Source organism: Pezoporus flaviventris, unplaced genomic scaffold (genome assembly GCF_033815535.1).
Source record: "Pezoporus flaviventris isolate CSIRO_AGI_PZ_B2104156 unplaced genomic scaffold, CSIRO_AGI_Pfla_v1 ptg000002l, whole genome shotgun sequence".
Taxonomy (NCBI): Eukaryota; Metazoa; Chordata; class Aves; order Psittaciformes; family Psittacidae; genus Pezoporus; species Pezoporus flaviventris.
This window is the reverse complement of record NW_026892550.1, coordinates 8278605-8291392: the sequence shown is the minus strand read 5'-3', so window position 1 is coordinate 8291392 and position 12788 is coordinate 8278605. Positions and strand designations below refer to the sequence as shown.

Genomic DNA, 12788 nt, shown 5'->3' with positions numbered 1-12788 from the left:
TATAACTAAATAGGTCAAGACACCACATTACAATAGATGCTTTAAATAAAGAGTGGTATACCTATACGTGCCATCTGAAAAACAGAACAGCTTATTGAGTTATGCCACCTCTGCACAGAACAGACATCTACAGACCATTTAAAACTTTCAGGAAAATGAAATAAGGACACACAAGAGTACTTGTTCATCTAACGTCAGCAAAGGTTTTGTACATGGAAGCCAAAATTCCTTCTTGGTTTTGGCTGGTAGAAGGAATAGTTGATAAACTGGCTGTCTTCTAAAACATTTTTGCGTGTTTGGCATTGAATATGTGCCTGTTTGGTGACTAGTATAACGAACACAAAGAATTACTGTGTTAGGGAGTTTCGTGAGATCTGTGCAATTTAAAGTACCATCCTGATGTCTTGAAAGTGATTTGGTAACATGGCCTAGGAGCTGCCAGTGATTATAAGACTGGTATTCCACTAACTTGGTAAAATCTGGTTTATTATTTTCACTTATAGGCTGTAGGCAAAGAATGAATTTAAGATTAGATAGCTTGAAATGTGTACTTCTGCAGTTGGACTGGCTCTCTTTATGTTCTATGGGCAGAAATAAAATAGATGAAATTCATATAGCTTGTTTCACACACTAGGATGTGATTGAAGTGTTTTTTTCTCTTCACTGACTATAAAAGGGAGCACAGAATGTCAAACTTGTAAGCAAGTACAGATAGATGATGGGGTACCACTCTTAGGTACATTTGTGCATTGTGATAAGAACTAATGTTCATGAACTACAACATCTCTGTGGGGATATGTAAAACAAGAGTTGTATCTGATTTAGTTCAGGTAGGACAAGGACCTTCACGATACACTTTTAAGGCTGTTGACATTCTAACAGACTAACTCAAAACAACATAAATGGGTCAGAGTTCACATGTTCTCACTGTCCTCACTTGTCATCAGCCATACATCCGCATAATACAGTACAGCAGCATAGAGCTATTAATCATGTGTTGCTTATAATGCACATTTTCCTTCCAGCATAGGTTGAATCCTACACCAGTACAATTGTTTCTGTGCTTAACCATTTCCAAATCATTATTAAGGTAACATAGTAAACCTGATCTGCACTAGTATATGGATTTCTTTGATCAACCTGCAATAGTTTTGCCTCATTGAGAAGACACCTGCAATCAATCTGATGTCCCAAGAAGGTTTAGATGAGAAGAGTGGTCTTTATCAATGTCCAACTTACTCATTCCCCATCCAATTGTTCTCCTGGATTTAGTTTTTCATAGTACCCATGGACCTTGCTGATCACGCTTTGGACTGGCCCATTTCAGTGTGCTGCCAGTTTTCATATGTAGGCAAAATAGTAAGCTGTTCTAAGGTTGTAAAGTGTTATAGATGTTGTCTACATACGATCAGGAGTTCTGAATTAAACTGGCTAATGGTTCTGCACACTGAACCTTACCAATAAGCAATCACATGCTTGGTGAGATGTGACAATTGCTTAAGGAATTGCTTAAATCATGACCAACTTCACAGTAAATTGACATTCAGAGGTACACTTAACGCCCTCCTTAGTGAGAATATCGATTGCAAAATACATGTTATTTACATTAATATCATGGGAAGACCGTATCCAGAGCAGCAGTACAATCTAAAAGTTATACACACATTCATAACAAAGTCATTCAGTTATTTCTTTGTTTTAATGAATTTTTTAAACATTTGTATCATCAGACAAAACATTTAGGTCATGAGAAAATATTTATTTCCAACAGCATGGACTTTCAAAGTTAGTTCAAAGAAGACACATTCAATGCTATGATTTTTCCAATGCTGAGTCAGTTGAAATAGTGTATTGTAGTGCATATATTAACCAGTTACTTTAAGGAAATGCAAAAAGACATAGTGAAGTAGGAAGTGAGTACAAACATTCAAGGCAGTAAAAATGCAGAATACTGACACATGGCTGAAAAATGTACTTTTTGTTATGCTCTTTTAGTATCACACGAAACTAGCAACTCACTTTAAAACATTCTTTGTCAGCAACCATACTTCTGACCATATGAAAGTATTATATTTAATACAGTCTTTCAGCTGGAAGAGATATTAAGGTCTAACGCTCATATCAAATGCTTAAGATTTTGTTAGCTTTGTTTGTTATTTAAGATAGTTCCAAGGTACTGCATCAGTATCACATAGGTTTGTTTTCTTTTAAATTGATTTGCACAGAAACATGCGAATAGTAGTGCATGATGGTTTTATATATTTGATTATAATTGGATGTATTATTGATAGAGCACACCAAGCTTTTTTTGTTACATTTTATGCTGAACTGTTCCATTTCTACACCTAACAATTGCCATCTCAGTTCTCATGGCTTAGCATGTAAAGCCAGAAAGTGGAGAAAGTAAGAATGTCTTTAATTAGGACATATGTTAATGAAAATAATTCTTTTATAGATAGATATATCTACCTACACATAATTAAGATTACATGGTATTTTTATCAGCATGAAATGTAAAAAAAAAACTTCTCAAAAAACCCAAACTAGCAGGAAAATACAGTTTACTGGCTCAATACACTCTTAAACCAGTTTTGTATAAGGCTTCAGTTTTCCAGATGAATGGGACTAAGTTTTTAAGTAGCTCTGTATACATTTTAGTCATTATAACTGTTTTATGTCACAATATATTCTTAATAAAATAAAAACTCTTGTGTTGTAATTAAAGATAGCTAGTTACCTTCTAGACAAATATGACCTTTCAAAGAGTAGGCTGTGTCTAAATATAAGAATTAAGGTGCTTCCATATTTTTGCTTTCTTTCTTAAAAAGTACCACACATAAACAATTGCAATAGCTGCTTGAGGACATGCTGTTCTTTGGCTTTTACCATGTTTTTAATAGCATGTAATCCCCTGTTACAGAATTTTATATTCATTACTTACTTGATTTTGTAAAAATTGTGTTGTAAAACTTAATGGAACAAAATGTTGGGTGTATTTCCTTTGTCACAGCTACACTTTTTTTTCTCTTCCTTTCAGAATTTCCATTTGCATCAAGCAATAACTGCAAGCAACAATAAATTTAAAGCTAGATTTTTTGCACGTTGTAAACTGGGTAGGACCAGGAGTTACTGACAAAACCAGCTGGTCATGCAAGATTAGCAAATTCTCTGTATTCCTACGCACTGCCATCTAATCTGTCCTGTTTCCCCTGACACATACTAACACAATGAAGCTGGACAATGGTTCAACAGCAAGTGCATGTGATAGTTCTGGCAAGACTATTTTTGTTTTGAGTAAGCACATATTTTATCTGGGAGGGTCTAGAAAAGCAGGGCCTTTTTCTTCAGATCATTCCGCTTCCAAAGTGCCAGACGATCAAATTCCTCAATGCTCATTTTGAAGACTTCCTGGAACTCTTCAGGAGACAAATGCCTCTTGAAAATGAAAATACAAAAGGTATCATTAAACTCATCTCTGTGCAGGAATATTTCTTCCCTGTCTTAAGTTTTAAAACACCGCAAAATAATGCATAAGGATTTGCATTTAAATTCCCAAATTGGTTCTGGAAAAGACTGCATCAAAACCAAATACGCTCAGAGTAGCTGGGAAATGAAATTATTCATGGCAGTAATGACTTTTGAAAAAAATATAATCTTTTCAATACAGTTCCAACTGAGCAGAGCTATGGTTCTCAGGGGAAAAGATGTGTTTATACATGGTGCTTGATAACAGAGCACACTGAGGCAAATCTAAGTTATTCCAGGACTTTAAAGAGAATAACAATGTACTTTCAGAGTTGGATTTATTTTGCCTTGATCTTTAATGAGAGTGGTGGACACCACACTGGTCCACTAATAGTAGCCTTGTAATAAAGGAGAAAGCACACTGCTAAATTCTTAAATCCAAAAATGCGCTCAACCATAGGGACAGACTCATATGAGAAGTCCAAGCTGGATGAAGTTTTGTTGTTTTTTTTTCTTTTTAGATGCCAAGAACTACACTTTTATTTGAGGTTTTCATGGTTCATGGTTTTTTTAAAAAAAAAGAGAGAGAGAAAAGAGGAGAATACCAAAATAAAGAATTGGAAGGATGTAGGATAACAATTGCCTAACAATTATTTGTACACACAGAGGAATAGCAGAAAAGGTAAGTGTGTGAATAAGAAATGAATATCATACAAAATTCTTCTGATATTTGTGGACAAACTCTTGCTCAAGCATTTCAGTAGTACCAGTTATTGTTCTCTCTTTCTGACGTGAGAGCACACATCACCTAAAATGGCCAGATTCAGTGCAATGAGAATTAAAAATTGCAATTTTTAAACATAGACTCTCCTCTTCCACAAAGATTTCTCTGGAACCTGGGACCAGCCCTGCAATTGCAATCTAACCCTCACATCCCCAGTGAGCTTTTGCCTTGCAGCTTCCCAGAAGCAGTTCTCCTTCCCAGCACATCCAGGCAGCTCCAGCCTGAGTACCTCAGCGCCTGTTGAAGTACCCTCTGCATTCAAAAATTATGTCCTCCAAAGCTGCTAAGCACAAGAAATGCTTGGATATGCCTCACACAGCAGATCAGGCTCATCACACTATAGACAACTGTGTTATTTCAAGAGAAGGATATTAGACCTTTTCTTTAATCTTACTACCTTCTGGCTGCAGAACTTCCCAGGATGTGAGAAACCTGGGTTCAATGTCCTCATCACTTGGAGGAGGTTCAAAACCACCATCTAGTCCACGTTATTCATGTTATTCAGACACATGCTGGCAAGCCACCCAGAAGGGTCGTTTTAAAGGAGATATGTTCCTTGCAAACATGAATAATGCTATGAGCAAATGTTGAATGCAAGATGCTGAAGTCGGGAACACAGTACTCGCCAGGGGAAGTGGAGCCACTGCACAGACTGTTTTTATCAGTAATTCAAATAAGTTGCCTATCATTTGAAAGTGGATCCTAGCATTGTCTGGAAGAATGCGTGCTGCTATTAGCCAAAACTAAGGCATGCATCATGCTAACACACCCTGGTAATCCCACAGTGGTTTACCTGAGCAGAATGGATATAGCCCCATTGGCCCTACTTACAAAGCTTTGCTTTTTTTTTTTTTTTGGTAAATTTGAAAGCAAATTTTTACTTTCTCCTTATTACCAATGAGTTTATCTTTGCAATGTAAATTACTCCAGGAAAACTAATTAAATTGTTTGTAAGAAGTCGCTACATTTGAATAGTCATCTTGGGCTCTTGTAGTTTCTTGAAAAAGGACAGCCTTGGTCTTTTTTCCCTTGAGATTCCACAGATTCAGAACAATAGTGACTAAGACTTTGGAACTGAGCCTTCATTTCTCATTTGACCAATGACAGCAAACCACCATAAGCACTATGCATAGCATGGAACAAACACGCCATGCATATTTGGCAAAGGAGATCCTGTTTCGCATGGAAATGAGCAACATCTGACAATGTACTTTAGAAACAATATCTCACTGACATAATTTAATTCTACTGGGTCTGGAAAGAAAAAGTAACTTCTTTGTGCATTGATTCTTTTCCCCCTATATTTTCCTGGTAACCCAGTAGACAAATGTGAGCAAGCTTAACTTCAGCATGTCTGTAAATTGTGGGATTGAAAAAGAAGTATGGATGAGCAAAGCATGTCATATTTTGGTTTATCTTACTTTCTAGATTGTGGATAAGACTTGAAATGTGCTCTCACTCAGGAGAAAGCAGTGACAAACTCTAGTTCATACTCAAAGAGAAAATCAGAAAGCCTATACCCTGCAGGTAAATCCACTCTGCCTATCATCTAAAACCACAGGAAACTTAAAACTTTAAAATAAATATTTTCACTACTTTTTTCTTGAGGTAAATTACACCATGTCTTGCTAGAAGCTGCTGTGGTCTCATTAGATCCCTTTCAATACTGAAAGTCAATGTAGGGAGAGTCAGCAAGCCCTATGTCAGGCCTCGGACCTTTTCTTCAGGGTGCCAAATACTCGCTACATCTTAACCTTGCAACAAAGCCTGGAATCAATCTTAGTACAAGCTCTGCAATTCCTCCTTTCCTCTCCAAGGCCATACTTTGCCATTTATCATTTTACTTTGTCCTTGAGCATAGCGAGCTTTCAGTCCACATGCATCTATCCAAGCCAGTATGAATTAGATGTGTCTCTGCTCCTCTGCTTGCACCCAGATGACATCACCTTCATTCCTTTCATCCACTCATTTCCTAATAACACTGAAGTTTTGTTGTACACTGACACCATTTTTTTCCTCAAAGAAGCTCTTAGTTGGTGCTGCCTGTTCTAAAGCCGTTGAGATATAGTATCAGGAATGCATCAGCAAAGATTGAGATGGGGGAAGCACAAGCTCACTAATTTCCACCTCCTATTCCACTAGACAGTTTCTTTGCTTTTAATTCTCCTCCACATACTGTCCTTCATCTCAAGGACTAATAACCAGACTACAATATTAGCAAAGTTTCTTACTCCATCAATGCATTATCCACATGGAAAAATAATTCTAGTAGAAGGGAACACTTCCCCTTCGGTCTGAACCCTCTTTGAGGACACCAGTCTGTTCTCAGTGTAGCATAATTCCCACTGATTTTCTTGCATCTCAGAAACTTCAACCATTCCTTCCTTAAGCATAAGGGGCTCTAGTGCTGGGACTGACTCTAGAAGTAGCAACGATTACCGTGCTGTCTGCAAATTTTGGAATAAGTCTTGACCCCAGAAAGATGTCATCAAACTGGCAAAGCTTCAGATAAAAGTAACAAAAGTAATCATGGGTTGCAGAGTTTGATTTACGAGGAAAGACTAAAAGGACTAAGTATGTATAAGTTTAGCCAAATGATGACTAAGGGAAAGTATGGTAAAAGTCTACAAGTATTTGAAGGGTCCAAACACCATGGGAATAGGCCAGTGTGGGAAGTTTATGTTCATACTTTTCTTCCTATGTGTGATGTTAAATTTTGTCTGCACTATTGTTAGGACTTTCCTAAACCTTATAGCTTTAAGACCTAGAGCTCTTCCGAAACAAAGGCAGAGAAAATGACCACTAAGAACTCAGCTTAATTTATCTTTCTTCTCAGCAATTTGAATATTAATTTGCCTTAACTGAAGCGTTACCTTGTCTCATTAGTTAAACAAAAGAAGGGAAATTGAAAATCATGCATGGGGAACAGGGAGGATATTCACCTCGAGGTATGAGGGAAGATGTGTGTGTAAAGCTGCTTTACAAGGCCAAGAACATTTTTCTTTTAGGATTGGATCAGCTTAAAATATCCAGCTATGTTAACAGTGCATCATTGGGCCATTAAAGAAACGGCCAAACTTATTAGCAAAAGTAACATTCATTCTTTTTTTTTTTTTACTAGTGTTAGCCTTGTTTACATAGGAAATCTGGGTGTTTTACAGTGTGCTAGTAACTGATTCTTAATTCCCTTTGTGACAATTTGGCTGTATTTAGGCAGCCTACCTCAATCTACTCCTCTGCACTGCATCAGCAGTAAAACTGGACGCGTTGCCAACACAGAGGAGAGTGCAGAGGACTAGATTAAGGTCCCATTCTGCCCTCAGTCTGAACTGACTATTTAAGGAAGCTGAGTTTGGAAGCTGCATTGTGATGTTAACACGATGCTACCTGAAAACCTTGCTAAAAGATAAGGTAAAGAGTTTAAAGGCGGTTCTTCCCTAAAAAGACTGCTATACCAGAGCTCACAGCATCATATCACCAGCGTTTTGGATATATTTAAGCATGAAATTCCCAAACTAGAAAGGACAACTGCATCATATTTTTCTGATAAAATTGTATTAATCTGAGGCTTTTAAAGTCAATAGTGCTCAATCTTTTGCTGTGGATAGCATTTTGTGTCAGCTTGCATAGGAAATCAGAAAAACAGTGAAACTCAAGGTCAGCGAAGTGCTGAGGATCCACCAGATGTGTCCACGGGTCGCAGCAGTCTATTTGTATCAAAGAGGGGAGATCTCCAGAAGCACAGTCTCTCACCTGCACTGACAGTGTTTTGGATTAGAGATATGGGATCACAACCCTGGGATCCCACTTTGGGAAGGCCAAAGATGGCCTGCAGCTTGGGAATTGAATGACACTGCTTTAATTCCTCACCTAGATGTTACCTATAGAGAACAGCACTATGCAAAAAAGAGTAACAACACCTTGCACTAATTATGTAGCCAGCTCTCCCAAAACATACAAACACACAATGGAAGAATTAAACTGCAAATGTTTCTTATTAAGATGTACACAGCAAAGCAAGGGCTGAGCTAAACCTCTACTGCAACACAACCACTATAATGGAAAAACCTCACGCTCTATGAAACACAGTCATTAAAATGAGTAGTACAGATACGCACTCAGTTTTGGGTCTCTTAGAACAAAAGTAATTAATTTACATTCAAATACTTGCTGCAGTGTTATCTCAGAAAGAAGTGATGCTTTTCAACATAAATTAATGAAGCTTGCCTCTATTTTTCTGTGACCTGCTAAAAAGCCAGTAATCATTCTAGAGTTATAATGTTTATTTACTTCAATGAGATTTCCTTGAGTATATTTGTGCTTTGAATGAAATTTAGAGATGTTAAAAACTAATACTTAGGAACATGGCATTAGTGTGAATAAGTCACAAGAGGGAAAATTTGTAATTAACTTACAGCCATGCTGCAGTAAGCTGTGACTAGGTCATCCTGCACAAGCATGTTTATTCTGTGTCAGTAATTGGATGGGAGTCCTCATGTGAAAACCTGCTGAGGTAGGAAATTCAGCTGATACCATACTTCCTCATGAGTCAATATTGAACCACTGAACCAGCACGGTGGATGGCAGGAGGTGATGAGTTGAAGAAAAGACAAATCAAAATCCTAATTCCTAGAGGTCATTTAAAACCTCAGGTTTGTTCCTCTTTTGCTTTTTGTTACTCTGTGTTCACAGGAAATAACAGCTGAATATTCCATTGCCTTTATTTGAATCCATAGTGAATCTTCCAGCTAGTCTCTCTCTGAAGCACTACTGTGCACTGTTTCATAAACTGTAATTCTGAGTAGTTGCCCACTTTCATTCATTTTTGTTCAGAGCACTTTTAACACTTCTGATCTCTGATCTACCCTTTCCAGCGCCTTCAAAATGCAAAATACTCAAACTAAACTGGGATTTACTGGGATAGGTTTATTCGCAGGTAAGCAAGCATTCATGTAAATAACCAAATCTTAGCTCTTTAGGGTAATATAGAGTCTTTGCCAGTGGGACAGTCTTTTTGTGTATTAAGATTTAGGATGCCAGAGGTACCTCAACATTTGGAACAATGATAGCCTCTTCCCTTCTCCAGTTTTAGTCCTTTCCCTTTGCCCTCCCTTCCCTCTTCCTGTGCCTCCCAAAATTAGTCCAAATACTACTTTTGGATGCCCAATCGTAATTCCCTGGAAGATTTTCTCTTCTATCTATTGCATTTTGAATACTCAAGGTTTGCACTCTCCACCCTTCTCTGTGGCACTGCTGCAGTGCCGCAGGTTTTTCAGAGGTTTCTTCTAACGCTACTGCATGGCTAATTACAAAGCTGTAATTAACCATGTGTCACGTTTTCCAGGAGAGAATGTTGCGCTCATCTGTGGAGTAATTAAGGTTCACACTCAATAAATATTTCAAACTATTAAGTAATTATGTGATAGGGAAGGGATAGTTAAAAACTGGCATGAGTTGCCATCTAATGAACTTCAAAAGGTATCAAAAGATAACTACAGCAGCTCCATTGACTAGAGGATGAACCAGCAGGTGCTGCAGTTGTGGTCATGCTAGATCAGGGCACTCACTCACAACACAGAACAGTTGGAGCACTTGTGCAACTAAGCCCTGGCAGGAAGTGTAGATCCCCCTCTCTCCTCTGCTTCCACAGAGCAATGTAGGTCCCCAAAAGGCTCCCAGGAAAAGTAAAATCATCGAATCACAGAACGATTTGGGTTGGAAAGGACCTTAAGATCATCCAGTTCCAACCCCCCTGCCGTGGGCAGGGACGCCTCACACTAGACCGTGTCACTCAAGGCTCTGTCCAGCCTGGCCTTGAACACTGCCAGCATTAAACTTCTCCTGTTTAAGTTTAGAATGTAGAGTAACAGAAGCAGAAGGAAAGGAGTCTGAAACCCTTCCCAGTGCTGATGTCACCCCAGACATCTATACAAGGCTCTTGGATCTGTGGCTATATCTCATTTAGTATTTTAGGGTATCATAAAACTTCACAGAGTAGCATTCCACTAAGCACTCCTATCACGTGGTACTGAAAATCCAGTGTCTTGTGAAATCACAAGGCACAAACAAAATACTCTGTTAGCAGCATTGTACAGGCAATATTTTCCCCAGCTGAGTCATCCATAAATATGCAAGAAACTGGTAAGATACAAGTATTTCTCTAAGGGGTATCAATATAGTACCTACACAGTGGTACATGCAGAACATCTCTGAGAACAACCTGTGCCATCAGTCTGCCATTCAACCAAATAAACCTTTTCATACTGACATGTAATCACCTTCAGTGGACTGCTGATAAAAATGTTAAATAATTAAGAATTCATAAATAAAAATATGAATTCCTAATAAATTATGAGAATATTAGAAGATTTTGAGTTTCAAAATTTTCATTAGATTGAGGCACAAAATACCTTATTCTTAAAGCAGATTTTCCAGTTTCTGTTAGTTTGGTCTCTAGTGCATCTGTAATATAAATGCTCCACATCTAATCTCTGTTTGGTTCCACAGCATTTCCACTCTCATAGGGATTAGCTTCCATACATATCACATCATTTATAATGCATATTTTCATTTCATAATGGTTCCTTTCATAAGGGCTTTGAAAACTGATAGAGACATCCACCACTGATCATAATATAAGCACATGCCTAGAATAAGAAACACCACACAAATGTTTTTCAAGTTAAACAGTGTGAAGGTCCACTGAAGTCAGTGACCTGCACTCCTTCACTCCAGGTTACGAGCTTTGTCATGAAGAGAGCCCAGTACCTCAAATCAAGCCCCAGACTACAAACTATACTTCTCTGTGTTAAAACACAGAGCATGCCACTTGTTCCCCACCTGAGCTCTGGAGGAGGTAGGACACTCAACATTACTTGTATGAATGACATCTAGGAGCTGGGGCTGTTATAAATTCACACTCAGTTACTGGAAACCCGTCCTAAAATGTTTGCAGCCCAAGTGGCTAGAACCCAGGGTGACTGTTGAATAAAAACTAGTGGAAAAAATAACATCCCTCAAACAAATCCAGAGAAGCAGTTTCAGAAGGAAAAGCATGTTTGAATTAATGCGAGTGCTCTGTTCAAACAAGACCGCACCCACGTTTAAATCTCTCATTTCTGTTTACAAGAGGACAAGGTGGCAGATGAAGGTTTGCTACTTAACATTCCAGAATACTTTTTTCCTTAGCAATTGTTTCAATGTATCCTTGTTAAACAAAGAATGAACAGGCTCAAACAAAAGTGGAATAATTTACTTTCCGCTGCATTTGATAGGTATGAATGAATAATGCTTTTAGCTCTCTGACATTCAAAAGAAAAGGCTAAAGAAACGAAGATACATTAAGATAAGAAAATAAAAAATGAAAACACTAAAGGATGGTCTCCAAATGGAAGACTCTTGACTATGTTGGCTTTCAAAACTACCAGCCTGTGACCACAAAAGAAATCTTATACTCTGTGATAAATACTTCAGGAGGGGAAAGAAAACAAAAATCTATGCAGCTGGGCATGAACCATCAATCTGGATGTGCAAGCACTGAGCCATATTGCTGCGACTGAGCAACAGGCAAAGAATACCCAAACTAAGACAAAAGTATCATGTGCTTGCTTTTAGGAGCTGAAGGCCTAAATCATAAAAGGTATTCAAGTATTTAGAAGAGCTATCAAGATTTTCAAAGGTGTCCATAAGCTCAACTTCCTTAAGGAAAACAAAACAAAACCAAACCAAAAGGCCGTGTAGAACATTGGGAAACCAGCAGGTAAGGAATGTGTTAATGTGTACCATACAATGGTGATGTCTTAGGTCCTGGAAACTGAGGGCTTAAGTTGTCCAAAACAGGGAAGTTTGCTCCAGGGCACTTATACTTAAACCCCTGCACAATAAAATGATCCTTTTTACAAAATGTTCCAAGATTATGGTCTTTTTCAAATGCAACAAGAGCACCAAGTAACCCTATTTTGTAATTATGTTAAGGCTTTGTCGTCACAGAATATACTAACCTAAGCAAATTAGGGATTTACAGAGGTCTTCAAAGCAGGACCAACTTCAAAATTAGACCAAGTTCCTCAAGGCCTTGTCCAGCTATGTGTTGTATGCCTCGGGGGATGAAGAATCCAGAGTCTCTTGGGCAACCTGTTCCAGTGCACTTCTCAGCCAATAAGGAACTTTTCCCTCATATCTAACTATAATTTCCCCTCCTGCAACTTGTGACTGCTGTCTCTTGGCCTTCCAGGGCCTAATTCTGAGAAGGCTATAACCCCTAAACTACAAAGGTGGGCTGCTGACTTATGTTCAGCTCTAACAGGACCATCAGGTACTTTTCTGCAGAGCTGTTCCCCACCTTGTGCTGATGAATGGCATTATTATGCCACCAGTGCAGGAATCTTCATCTGCCTCTGCTGAACTTCATGAAGTCCCTGTCAACCCATTCCTCCACTCTTGGCCAGGTCCCTCTGAATGAAGACTCTGCTCACCTGAGCATGAACTGCTGTTTCCCCAGATCTGTGTCATCTGCATATGCAGTGAGGGTGTAATTCCG

At 38.4% G+C, this 12788-nt stretch overlaps 1 protein-coding gene across 16 annotated transcripts in view; it reads right to left on the bottom strand.

The window, feature by feature from the left end:
* Positions 1–1680: 1680 nt before the first annotated feature.
* ABLIM2 (actin binding LIM protein family member 2) overlaps positions 1681–12788 on the bottom strand; it is a 134739-nt gene continuing 123631 nt past the window's right edge. For all 16 annotated transcript variants that reach the window (XM_061468239.1, XM_061468260.1, XM_061468280.1 and 13 more), the window contains one exon: positions 1681–3435. In XM_061468239.1, the coding sequence (XP_061324223.1) occupies positions 3322–3435 (114 nt within the window). In that variant the 3' untranslated portion in view covers positions 1681–3321. The remainder of the gene's footprint in view (positions 3436–12788) is intronic.